The sequence below is a fragment of the Simochromis diagramma genome, unplaced genomic scaffold (genome assembly GCF_900408965.1).
Source record: "Simochromis diagramma unplaced genomic scaffold, fSimDia1.1 OVJJ01000802.1, whole genome shotgun sequence".
NCBI classification, from domain to species: domain Eukaryota; kingdom Metazoa; phylum Chordata; class Actinopteri; order Cichliformes; family Cichlidae; genus Simochromis; species Simochromis diagramma.
The window spans coordinates 4305655-4319355 of record NW_024387492.1 but is presented as its reverse complement, the minus strand read 5'-3'; the positions used below and the strand labels follow the sequence as shown (position 1 = coordinate 4319355).

Sequence of the window (13701 nt, the reverse complement as noted above, 5' to 3'; positions counted from 1 at the left end):
AGATCAGAGGGACAGCTCAGGTTGAGCAGTTTGGGGACAAAGTTAAAGCAGCAAGGCTGAGATGGTTTGGACATGAGGAGAGGAGGATATTAGACTTTTCAGAAGGAAAAGAGGAAGATCACGAAGAAGGTTAATGGATGTTGAACGGGGACGTTGCAACACCTTTCCTCAATTATTTCTTCTCTATTGACATCAAATAAGAGTCAATAAGCTGTTTGGAATTTGCACGAGAAGATTTGTCAAGTTTTTTATGGGCACAAGCCACATGCTCAACTCTGCTGCTCAACCCACAAATGCATTTTTCCTTACAAATGCGGCACCATTTAAAGGTAACTAAACAGGCTTTTCAACAGTATAAGATTTATTACCATGAAACATTGTTACAACAAAGAAATAATCAATCAAACACTAATTTCCTTACTTTTTTGTGGAACGCATAGATGGGCTTTGATGTTAAGGATGCCCAGAAATATTTTTTTTTGTTTTTGTGACATGGAAATGCTTTTTATATGACTGTATTACAGATTTTTAACTGAAAACATCTCACAAACAAAACACACAAAAGGCAGGTTTTTGCACGTTTGTAAAAGTTAGAAAAAAAACCATGAATTTAAAGGAACCTATGTGATTGTTGGTAAAATCCCCCAGCAGTGTCACTCAGTAGATTGTATATTGTATTTGGGAACAGCTGCACTGTAAGTATGCCGGCTCTTGTGCAGCCCGTGTCGTGCTCCAGTGGAGCAGTGGGAGAGACGCCCAAGAGATTCCTCTGCACAGAAACTCCACTGACAAGAACAAACGAACCGTCCACGCGTTAGTGGCTGTGTAATGTAACCATATGCTTTCGGTTACTCGTAGTTTTTTTACACCAGAATTCTCAGTGCAAAGAACTCCGTGTGCTGCGGTGGAAGATAATAGATCAGGAAATATAGCAGAGGGCAAAAGGTGGGGTCAGACTTTTCACACAACACCTTTTACATCATTCTTCCAAAGCTCTCCGAGCGTCATTAAACCCGCGAGTGCCGCTATCACAGTTCTGCACCATGCCTCCCTTCACACACAGCGAGCCGAGAGGGGAAACCGGGTTTGCTGATGTAGATCCCAGGGTGCCTTGATGAAAAACCATTTAACCCGCGTGTCTCGGTAAATAGCCACTCGAAGAAAAAGCAGCCACGGAGAATGCAAGAGCAGCAGGAAGGCGATGCAGGAGAAGGTCATTTTTCTTTCATGTTGTTTGTTTCACATTTCTGCCGCTGTTTGAGTTGTCACGCTTAAAGAGGCGCGCTTGCTTTTCTATTTAAAAAAAAAAAAAAGTAGAATAAGTAAAGAGTCGAAAGCCAATTTAGCCAAATTATACATGAAAGAATATGTTTGAGCATTTACAAACTTACTCTTTCATATCTCAAAGGCGTGACTATAATTGGACTTAATGTGATGGTGTTTTTAATATTTCTTGTTTGATTTTCACAGCAGTGGTTTAAAAAAAGGAAACAACAAAACAAGGAGTCATCTGGCAGCTGAAGAATCACTATTCTTCTTGGCTCACGGACCTTGGAACAAACCCACCTCCCTCTCTCTTTGCTCACTCTCTGCCTTTTCTTCTCTTTTCCTGGTTCAGCCCACTCACACCGCTGAAGTAAATCCTTCTTTTTCCCTGCCGTTGTTGGAAGACGTTGGGGATGTAATAGTAGACAGCACAGAAACTTGGCCACACACAAAGATGCAAACGCACACACACACACACACATACGCACGCTTCCTTTCTCTCTGCCGCCGTCTCTCTCTCTCTCTCTTCCTCACTGTTTTGTAGCGAGTGTGAGCTCAGTGCCGCAGCTCTCGGTGACAAATTGATGTTGCGGCACTTTCCCTTTCTGCAGCCTTAGCATAAAACTGGCCGAACGATGTTCCACCGCGGAATTCAATTTCACAGTTGAGTTAGGTTGTTGATTACCCTGCCAAACTCAGATTAATGCGCGTTTAACCAACATGGATCAGGAGACCCCTGGCTGACAGCCAGCGAGCGCTTGCTGGCCAACGATAGAGGGGCACGAGACGGGGGCCTCCCAGCAGCCACCCCCGCACCTGCCTCAGAGTGATTGATTAAAAGAGTTCACACCATGTAATTATACACCATCCCAACACATCAGGGCTCCTCCTCCTATCCTGTCTGTGCTTGTGCGTTTCAGTCTGTGTACGTGTGTGTGTGTCTCTTTGTGAAAGAAAGAGAAATAGCGATTAGGCGCAGAGAGAGTGACAAATAAAAGAAAGGAGGAAAGAGAGTTTTATTTATTATAGTCGGAGTCTCTTGAGGGGAAAAATCAGGCTGGCTGGAGATCATTTTAGAGAGGTGTGGCAAAGGTGATTTAGTTTACTCTCTGCAGGGTGAAAGCAGATTCATCTTCTAAGTTAATTTTTGTTTTTTCTTTGCTGTAATCCACTTTAGATCACTCTGGGTAGTGTTGATGTTTGCTGTAGCACTTTAATCCCTCTCCTGGGGTTTAAATGACAGACTTTCGTCACTTAGATATGCCACTGACAGCTGTACAGTATCAGCCTGTCTCTACTTACGTCCTATTGTTAATGACCTGTGGCCAGTTTTCCTTAAAATGACAGGATCCATGTGACATAATACGATGACGAAGCTATTAGGTTATGAAACCACTCCAAGTGTGCGTATTTGTAGCCAATTGTGAGTCATGTAATGAAAGCTGAGTCATGTAAGCACTACTGCATTCTCACTAATACCCGTGTGTACGCTGCAATACTACTTTGAAGGACAATCTTAAGGAAGAGCTGTGTCCCAGATCTGAGTCCACTGCAGGCTCTTGGTTGATGAATGGAGTAGCTGTGAAGCATTTTAGAGGGGGGTGGGGTGGTAAGGATAAGGTATGGTCCCTGTCCTGTGCACTAAATGTTCTCCGTTAGGTTTGTCCGGGAGTAAAGTACCTGCAGGTGTAGTGTATGACCGTGGATGTACAGGCTGACGTTTAACAGTAAAATTCTTCAGTATTCACTGCAGTAAAATGCAGACACCTGCATAACACTAGACTTATATGTAATTTTCCTCGCTTTTCCAGGGCGACTATGAGCGTCCGTCACGCGATGACAGTCCCCAGGTCGCAGGTGGTGACACGTACCCCCGAGGGCCTCTTAAGCTACCTCAGAGCCACACGAAGCCACCTGGCTACCCCTCGGTGCACCTGCCGTACCCCCCGATCTTTCACCATTACAAACCCTCTCCTTACCATCATCCTCCCTCCCAGCCCAGCCCACCATATACCCCGCAGGTACAGTATGTTCGCTAACTTCACATATAAAAACTGCATCATAGTGATGATTCAGTTTGCTACAGATTGCAGATTATACTCTGTGACTTTGGTAAGTTAGCTGAGATCAACACTTCCTCCAGGTTTTTAACCGTAACCATCTTAAATCTCTAACTAAAGTAGCTCTTTCCCAAATTGATTCTTTAGAAAATAAAATCATTAGGTATATAAGCCATGTTATTTCTGTCTTTTTTTTATAACTTTTTCATCCAGGGGGCCTACTCACAGCCTTCGTCACCTTACGTCCCCCCAGGGGCTTATCCGCCTCCTTCCTGGGGGTCGAGCTCTGACACGCAGCCCTCCAGAGTTTCTCATGAGCAGTTCAGAGCAGCACTTCAGCTGGTGGTCAACCCTGGTAACTTGAAATTAAAGGAACATTGAAATGACACGCAAGCATGTGACAACTTGATAAATGGACGGAATGGACACTTTACCCAAATACACATACATTCATGCAACTTGTTGTTTTTCTACATCCAAGTGTTTCCTGTCTAACATAGAGTTTCATATAGCAGTATTTAGAGTCTGTAAGGGCGTGAATAAACTGCAGCTTGAGTATCTAGCAGAGGCATGCAACTGCAACTTCTAGATGTTTTTTTTTTTACATTTATATCTTTCTTTGTGTCTGATGTTGCATTAAAATGAGGCACGATGTTTGTGTTCTCCTCCAGGCGACCCTCGGGAATACCTGGACAGCTTTATTAAGATTGGCGAGGGATCCACAGGTATTGTTTGCATCGCCACCGAGAAGCACAGCGGAAAGCAGGTGGCAGTGAAGAAGATGGACCTCAGAAAACAGCAGAGAAGAGAGCTGCTTTTTAACGAGGTATCAAACAACGATTACCTGAGAAACTGTCCTTAGCTCATACTATAACCCAAATAGTTCTGATGTCGTATGTTTGAGTGAATTAATCAGGTGGATTTAGATTGGGGCCATAATGACCACAGAACTAACATTTGTCACAGATTGTTGATAGCCTAAGCAAGCGACAGTCGTGAAACTGTTTTAATTAGCATAATAAAAATGCCACTTTATGCTAATTAATGAAACAAACAGCAAGAGTTCAGTTTGCCCTTATTTCCCTAACATCCATCCACAGCAATTAAACCACTAACACATTTTTTTTTTGCATCTGTAATGACATTTATTGACTAAACTGAAGACGTGTTTACGCCGAAAACCTCAAGCAAGAAATGTATTCGTGACTGCTCACATTCATGATGTCCTGACAAGCTAAAAAATGAGCTGCATTTCATTTGCCCAGGAAAAAAAAAGTCTAATGTATTTAAATGTGAACTGAGCGACGCTCGGATTGCATTTCTGCCCTGATTCTTTTGTATTTTGGTCTCTGTTTAGTGTGCATGAGTGGGAGAGAGAATGCATGTATGTAAGCATGAGTGCGAGGTGTGGAGCAGCGGGTGTTCAGCGGGAAAGTAATTTGTTTCGTGTAATCCTATTAATTTGAATGTAATCCTTTTATGATTAAGCCTCCAGAACATGTTCATATTAGACAAAGGGGAAGTTGAATTAATATTAAAAAAATGAAATTACATGAATAGATTCAATAAACCGCTGGAATTGTAGATAATTTTTTGTAGCACATTTTAGCATACATTCTTAAATATGGTATTGAATTGAGGAATTTCAGAGAGAAACCTTTTTGAGGCTCAAAGCATGATTTTTATTTCATATTAACAGTGTAGTAACAAAGTATAGCAGCATAATAACAGTGACAGAGCCAGTGTACTACAGTGTCATTAGTAACGATACATACATATATATTTCTCTGTCTGTGTTTTAGGTGGTGATCATGAGGGACTACCATCATGAAAATGTTGTGGACATGTACAACAGTTACCTGGTGGGAGACGAGCTTTGGGTCGTCATGGAGTTCCTGGAGGGAGGGGCACTCACTGACATTGTGACTCACACCAGGTACCTGCTCAATGCACAAATGCTGAGGTAAACCATCAAGCTGTGTGATGCGGAGCTTGGAGGATGTAAGCTGTTGTTAGGGTTATAAAATTATAAAATATAAATTATAAAAGGACATTTTGAAAAACAGGATAATTATTTTGATCAAGTAGTTAATAGACGTCAAACTCAACAACCAGGTGAGCAGCATGTAAAGGTCCTGAGGTTTTAACTTTTAAGTGATTAGTAAGATATTTCCTAAAAATGAATCAGGGATTCAGCAGTGCAAGAACCAGGTAAAAATTAACGTGTTACATCTCGTTTAAAGTTATTGTCCAGTCGAACACAGGCTTTTTAAACCTTTATTTTACCATGAAGGCTCATTGACACCATACTCTACTTAGGAAGAGAGACCTTGGCATTGAAGCAGGACTACAAGCTGCTAATACAGAGTCCATCAAAAGGAATCATCTGATTTCACAGTATCGTTCACTGGTAAAGATCAGAACACGTATTATAAGAAAGAACGGATTCACGAGTTTCACATGGTTGCTGGCGGCTGCAGTGACTCCAGACATGCTCACAATAATGTGTGAGATGAGTTTGACTATCATATGGACTTGCGACCAGAGAAGGACACGTTTAACTTTTGAACATTGTGAGTTGTGTATGTAAAAGTTTATCTTCAGCCATGTATTTTAAAATGTACCGTAAGTTTTTATGTCTATTACTTTAAAAAATCTAGCTTTTTGAAATTGGATGATTCGTTTTGATACACCCTGCATACTAAATGAAACATAAAGTGCAGCATATTTATTTACACATTGTTCGGCTGGTCATTAATGCAAATATCTAATCAGCAACTCAATGCATTTAGGCATGTACACGTGGTTTCGCACAGTTGTTGTCAGATGGGCTGACAACAACAACCAGAAACTTGTGATTTACTGGTTCACACACAAACATCTCTACATTTTACAGATATTGGTTGAAAAAAAAATCTATTGAGTCCTACTTCAAGCAAGCGCCTTGTCAAACAGAGCACCTCTGGGATGTGGTGGAACCATATAATTGCTTAGTAAGAAAATGCATGTTCTGCAGATGTGTAAAATAAATAAAAACACTGCAGAGACAATCAGCTTCCTTCTCTATTGTTACCTAAGTTTCAAAGGACCTTATAGACAGACTTTGCTCCCTTCTAACAGAGCCAAGTTTACCTGTTTTTTATATGATGTCCATCCTCTCATCCAAGAAAACTAGCGTCATTCAAAAATGTGAAATCATCTTTATTTTTAATTATTTTATTTTTCAGTTCAATGGCTGTTTTCAGACTGACTGAAAGAGTTAAAGTATCAGATTTTGAAGCATTATGTAATACTTTTATATAAAAGAAGAAATCAGGCCACAGCTTTGTGTGTGTCATTTGTGTTCGTTTTGACTGGTGAGATTGACGGAGAGAGAATCCACATGGGAGGGAAAAAGGTTTATGTCACCTTTTAAAGGGCGTGTTGTTCAGATGATGTTGCTGACATCAAATGGATTTTAATATAACTTAGCAAGCACTGGTGCGCAGTCGAAATTCAATTTTTTTTTATTTTATTTGTTGCAGCTGACACGGACAGGTGAATAATTTTGCAAGGCGCAGAGGAAGGACCGGCTGAGACGATACGATGCTCCGATAGTTTCAGGATTATCGTTCTCCAACTTTTCCAAATGGTTTCTGTGTTACTGAGTTGCGTTTCTAAGCTGCTGCCTCATTGTTTTAAGCTTACTTTGTGCTTGGTGTTTAATTACAGTCATTTGCGCGGAGTGTCAGCATTAGCGCTGCACGGTGTCGGATGCTAATAACACGCTTTGGCGAGGCTGAGCACCGCTGCTGCTGTGAAGTATTTTGAACAGTCTCCCACACAGATGTTTGCTCGTTTGTGTGCTCGGTGCATGCACGAGAGAAAGTTTCACCACGAGTGCTTTTAAAAGTACTCACGGAAAGCTCATAAAACTGGATTTTAAACAGAATTTCTCTTTTTGATAAAGACTCACATACATTCACCCTGTAGGGTCAGTTGCTTTTTTTTTTTTTTTTTTTTACCTTTTATTAATATTATCAGAAAAAGTTTGGAATAAAACTTAATAGATGTCCTTATAAAATGCAGATTGATTAGTATGCAGGCATAAAATAAAATCAGTGAGAAAATACCGCAGAAGGGCTTGAGCGGTGTATTTTCTTCATCAGTAATTTCTGCCATATTTGTCCAGGTGAAAGCCTGCTGCTATTTCTGTTAGGCTTTTTGTTGTGGAAATAACTGCTGCCTGCCTCGCGTTGTGCAAGCCTCATCAGCTTGCTGGCAGCAAACACACATACGCACACACGCTCTGAGATTTATGGACACATGCACGCTCAATTCTAACTCACACAGGCAAGTCTGCAGCGGGAGGAGAATGGGGGGTCTGCAGAACTATTTCAGTCACGTTCAGATTTCAATTATACTTTTAAAGTTGGGTAATGATCTGCACTTCGAGGGGATTTTTATCTAGTGTAAATGCAAAAGCATATGGGTTTGTGTGTGCAGCTGTGTGTGTGTGTGTGAGTATGAATGCCTTAGTGTTTGTGTGTGCACCTTTTGTCTGTGTGTAGGTGCATGTGTAATTCTCCTCCCTTTGACAACCTTTACAGGCTCATTAAAGTTGTTTTTCACTTTGTGAAACAATTTTCTATTTCACTGATCCTGCCTCCATGAGTGTGTGTGTGTGTGTGTGTGTGTGTGTGGTGTGTGTGTGTGTGAGAGAGAGAGAGCTCATTTGTTTGTGTGTGTATGGGAGCGTGGGATTTTTTTCGGGGGGGGGGGGTTGTGGTGTAAGTGGAGAGGCGGTAAGAGGTGATTCATTTTCACGTACGCGTCTCCATCCCATTCACTCCGAGTTAGCCAGTTGTTTTTCCATTAGCAGAAAGCTCATTTATCTCTTGTGATTGTAAAAGCATACATGTGTAACAATAAAATATGCTGCAATCTGTAGTGTGTGATTATATATGTTTAATATTATGAGCGTATGTGTAGCCCAAAGGGTTGTTTCTCATAATGTAAGTTTGCAAGTTTGCAAGTAAGTGCCCCAATAGCGGGTAAGTTACACTGTATGATAAAGAGAAGTGTGCAGAAGGGTTGCAAGCATGTAAGATCATACTGCAGTGCATATACAGTATATGTGCATCTGCATCCATCTGTATCCTTAGTCTGGGGTTTAAAACAAGCGCGCTTCTTTGTGCACATGTATTGTATGATTGCAGATTAGAGCGCACACAAATAAGCACACAGCACAGCCCGGCCAGCTGGGTCTAGAGACGTTAATGTTCAGTGGAGCTGTGAGTTTCTACATGAACTCAGTGAGACGCGCAGCATCGCCCCCTCTCTCCATATGGGACCCTCCTGCCTGCTCGTAGCTAGAAACGCTGCAGGCCACAGTGGGATATTTTCAAACTGGATTTCTACTCCATATCCTCTATAGGATGACTCTCAAGTCTTAAAGCCAGTCATTTTTGTAGCTCAAAGAATAAAAGTCAGTTTTATTTATGAATAAATGTTTTCTCGCAATGCACAGCACATGGAGAAAGCACAGGCGACAAAAATGAGCTTACTGGATAAAAACAGATAGCACATTTATTAAAAAGATAAACTACAAATTGTGGAAATAAACAGTTAGCTATGAAAATAAATCTAATCTGATTAAATAAAATATTTCTGACAGGCCGTGTGTGTGTGTGTGTGTCTCCTTACAGGATGAACGAGGAGCAGATTGCTACGGTGTGTCTGTCGGTGTTGAAGGCTCTGTCCTACCTGCACACACAGGGCGTCATCCACCGTGACATTAAGAGCGACTCCATTCTCCTGACTAGCGATGGCAGAGTAAGTGCACGTGCATATTTCTATTCATCCATGCTCCTCTTGGGATGCTATCAAATTAGTCACTGCTTAAACAGTAATCCACTAAACCCCAGGTAATAATAACCTAAGCTGCTATTCTTTTTCACTGGTCTCACACACACACACACAGTCATTCAACACTCACTGACCTCCATGGGTGCCTGTCCTGCCGCTTGTCAACAGCCAATGCCAGAAACTCATCATCATCCATTACCGCCGTGCCCTAGTAATTAAATCCTGCTTAATGCCTCCTAACGAGTTGATAAGACATGATTAACTGAAGCTTAATTAAGTGCTAATATATGGGATTAGTGTCTTCTGACAAAGCTCTTGATCACAAGAGGTCAGTGCACTTCTGAACTAATATATTCTATTCTGTATGCCCACCAACCTGCTTAGTAGAGACTGGAACCATGTACTGTATATGTGTGTGTTTACAGATCAAGCTATCAGATTTTGGCTTTTGTGCCCAAGTTTCCAAAGAGGTACCCAAGAGGAAGTCCCTCGTGGGCACACCCTACTGGATGGCACCAGAGGTTATCTCAAGATTACCTTACGGGACTGAGGTGAGGACACATGCACAGAAATAACATTATTCTACTGAGGAGTTCAGGAGCATTTCCTTGTATATGTTATGCATGTATGTTTACTGTCCTGGCTGAATAGACTGAATGTTTTTGCGTGTTCAGGTGGACATCTGGTCTTTAGGCATTATGGTGATTGAGATGGTGGATGGAGAGCCCCCTTACTTCAATGAGCCCCCTCTGCAGGCCATGAGAAGGATACGAGACAACCTGCCCCCACGGCTAAAGGAGTCCCATAAGGTAAGAAAAGTCGAAGGCGAGTTCTCAATAAGTAAACGGATCAGACTTTTGCTAACAGCAGAAGAAAATGTTCTTAGAGCTGTCAACTGTTTAGCTGTAAAAACGCATCTCTGTGTGACAGCTCACCAGTCACACCTCAGGTGCAGAGAAGTGCAAGGTAACATTTATGAACTTATATTACAAAAGTACCACAACTCTTTTATTTTTGAGACACATGGATCCTGTAAATATTCATATGAAGCTACGGGTATTTAATTAAATTAAGAGGAAAGACTTCTACAAACAGCTGTAAGCAACAGACCAAATTTTCAGTTTATGTTAATGTGTTTTTTCTAACTCAGATTGCATTTATTGTGAGTATCATTACTCATTACATAACCTAAGACTGGTCTGTGTCTATGTATGAGTATGTAATAATGGATACACCAGAAATATGGCAGTTGTCATATCTGAACAAAATGGGAATTTCAGTAGTTTTAATCATAAACCAAAGTACTGAACTGTTAAGATTTTGGGTAGATCGTAGTGCTAATTCAAAGTAAAGTGAACACCAAAGCCATTACAATTCATTCTAATGGGGACAGAATTTGGTGAGCGGTTGCTGGAAATTGTTGGCAATTGCTAGTGTGAAATTAGCCACAAAGATGTAGTGCACCAAAAACCTCCTTGGCATTGCTTTGGTTTCTAGCAGGTTGCTGTGGTTGCTTGTGCTTTGCATGGCAAGCGCTCCTCACCAAGTGGTGACGAAACTTTGAGAAGTGCAGTCGAAACTGGAAATGCGTTCGCTTTAAAATAAAAGTTTCCCTTTTTGAAAGGTGTTGATTGCAGTGGTACAACCTGTTCTCGTGGCAGTGCGTTCCAGGCTTTAATCTAATGACTCGTGTTGCTGTTATCCCTCGAAATGTCCTTAAAGACGGTTTTATATCAGTCGACACTCACGTGTACCAATTAAAAAACTCAATAATCTGCATTTGGAAGGTCGTGAACAAGTAAGTTGTGTTGCCTTTCAGGCGAGAGACCCAAGTTTGAGTCATACATGTCAATTCTTTTTACGCTTCATTTGTATAATATTCATGCATGTAATTCATCTAGCAGCTTTTAAAAACAAAAAGAAGCTCAGGAAGCTACCAAAATATCTTGGTTTCCATGGTGATGCCTCGCTGTTTTCTACAAAACGTACATGCTTCTGACACTATGTTTCCTATTGAAATACATTACTAAAACGTTCATGTTCCCATGAACACAAAAAAAACCAGGTGACCACAGGAATACCAACAAATACAAGGTTGTTTTTTTTGTGTCACAGCCTCTTTGTGATGACAGCAACGTCTGGCAAAACCACGACAACCAATCAGGGAAGACACATTTCTCACTAGCAATTGGAGGTTGCCGGTGGTTGCTGACTGGTCTAAAGTCATGTGTGACTGACCTAAATGTTCCCAAAGTTGATGAAGAGATCGACATCTGTGTTGTCACTAAAAGTGTGTGTGTGTGTGTTAATTTTACTGCTGTTTTTTTGGCTATGTTATACTCAAACCTAGCTAAGCAGATGAATTCAAACATTTGCTCACATCTCCAGGTGTCAACCGTGTTACGCTCCTTCCTGGACCTGATGCTGGTGAGGGAACCGTCCCAGAGAGCCACAGCGCAGGAGCTCCTCCAGCACCCCTTCCTAAAGCTCTCGGGACCCCCTTCCTGTATCGTTCCCCTCATGAGACACTACCGCCATCGCTGACCTGCTGACTCAAACCCCAGCCCTCTCCTCCACTAAAAACATTCACATAAACACACTACCAGGGTGGCACTGCCCTCACCCAGCCAAAACACCCCACTGCTTGGTGGTGTGCCACCAACTTTCACACCTGTAACCGTGAAGTAGATTAGCTAGAGGAATATCTAAGACATACATTAATAAAAAAAAAAATTAAAAAACACAAGACAAAGCAAAGAAGAAAAAAACTATTGAAACCATGAACTGGAGTAGAAGAGCGTAATGTGCCAGAGGAAACTCTAGACATCCAGTAAACTACGCAGACTGCCTCGCCCTGCTGCAGTCTTCTTTCTTCCCAGACCGTAAGTCTTCAGCGCCATGTAGACTTGTTGTAGCCATCCAGAGCTTCTCAGAGGGGGTGTGGCAACATGGAAGGACCCAAAGCGACCAGCGTGCTGTTCCAGACCCGAGCAGCAGAGGGCAGAACAATCAGTGTGAAGAGAGAGCGGGTTTTTGACTGGTCACGACTGTTTACCGCGTCGTCGGTTCATCATAAGGAGCGCAGGCTGCTGCTCAGAGACGAGCTCGCTCGCATCTCTTGTCACACACTAACAGTGAAAATGTATTTTAGAGAAACCTGTAAGTTTTTCTGTACAGTTTTGATAACTTGCAGTATTTTATCGTGTCGTAACCATTGTGATATGAGCGGTATTAAATAGAGTTTCTGCAGAGATCTTTCCTACTGTTTATAATCCAATTTTTGCTTAAAGATATAAGAGATATCCCAAATAAACCCACCTAAAACCTGTTACTAAAAAAATACTAAATATATTTATTATCTTACATTTGTAGACAGAACTTCCATTAAATGTTGGGAAAAAAGGGTAATGTCAGAATTTTGTATGACATTTTCAAATATTTATTTATTTATTGGAACTGAAGGTATATTTTTTTGGTAGTGTGGCCTTTTTTGTTTGGTTTTTGTTTTTTTGGGGTGGTTTTTGTTAGGTTTTGACTTCAATTTCTAAGAGCGCATTTGGCAGACAGTCGGTTTATCATCCAAGCAATACCCCAGACCTGCTGTATTTATGAATCCATGACGCCCTGTATTTATGATACTGTAACAACATCATGCATTTAAATGTAGCACAGACTGAGTGGATTTGAGAAAGGAAAGAAAAAAAAAAAACTAGCTTCACGCAGACTTGTTTTTTTTTTTATATTAGCAGTCTCACTGTGTTTCTTTCTTAATGCCAAAGAGGCGCCTGTCCAAGACGCCTCCCTACCGCACAGAGTTTAGGATGCTGATAAAAGGTTTTCTGCTCACATCCTCGCTGTCATCATCTCACTCCTTATCCCACCTCAGTCAGTCAGACACACACACTCGCTATCACCGGAGCTTTGCTGCCATTCTCATCTCTAGTTTGGACCAGGAGAACAGTGTTATCCCTTTCCCTGTTTTTACCCATCATTCACTGTGATATGTAAATATGACTGTGTGTACGTGAGCCTGTGCGTCTGCGTATGTCAAAGAGCAAAAGAGGTGGAGAGGTGTTTATCTCTACAGCATCTGAAAGTGTGTGTGTGCGTGTCTGTGTTTGTGCGTGCGCTGCTGGCTAAGCCTTGACAGTGAGTCAAGATTTGAATGAGTAAACACTTATCTGTGGTGTTGGCTTGTATAGTGATATTGCATGTTTGTTATCAGTGAAGCTGGTTTCAATTAAAAAAAAACAAAAAACACCCATAAAAACATCAAGATGTGTTGCATGGATTTTTCCTTCATCACCTTATTATGCAGTCGTCTCTTCTTCTTTTGTTTTTTTTAACAGCACACTGTCAGAATATCCTAAAGAGGTCTTTTCAATCATCAACAGTTTATTTTCTCTTTGTTGTTTTTGGGTTCTCATTTCCAACAATTTCACCTGTATTTCACCTCCGAACAAAGAAGCAAAAAAAGACACATTCATGGATCGGTGTTGCCATAATATATTAGGTTATTTCTCCCTCT

At 41.3% G+C, this 13701-nt stretch overlaps 1 protein-coding gene across 5 annotated transcripts in view; it reads left to right on the top strand.

Moving 5' to 3' along the window:
- pak5 (p21 protein (Cdc42/Rac)-activated kinase 5) overlaps positions 1-13424 on the top strand; it is an 89376-nt gene extending 75952 nt beyond the window's left edge. For all 5 annotated transcript variants that reach the window (XM_040016983.1, XM_040016981.1, XM_040016982.1 and 2 more), the window contains 8 exons: positions 3078-3287; positions 3540-3681; positions 3998-4152; positions 5129-5262; positions 9014-9140; positions 9599-9724; positions 9848-9982; positions 11562-13424. In XM_040016983.1, the coding sequence (XP_039872917.1) occupies positions 3078-3287; positions 3540-3681; positions 3998-4152; positions 5129-5262; positions 9014-9140; positions 9599-9724; positions 9848-9982; positions 11562-11717 (1185 nt within the window). In that variant the 3' untranslated portion in view covers positions 11718-13424. The remainder of the gene's footprint in view (positions 1-3077; positions 3288-3539; positions 3682-3997; positions 4153-5128; positions 5263-9013; positions 9141-9598; positions 9725-9847; positions 9983-11561) is intronic.
- The last annotated feature ends 277 nt before the right edge of the window (positions 13425-13701 follow it).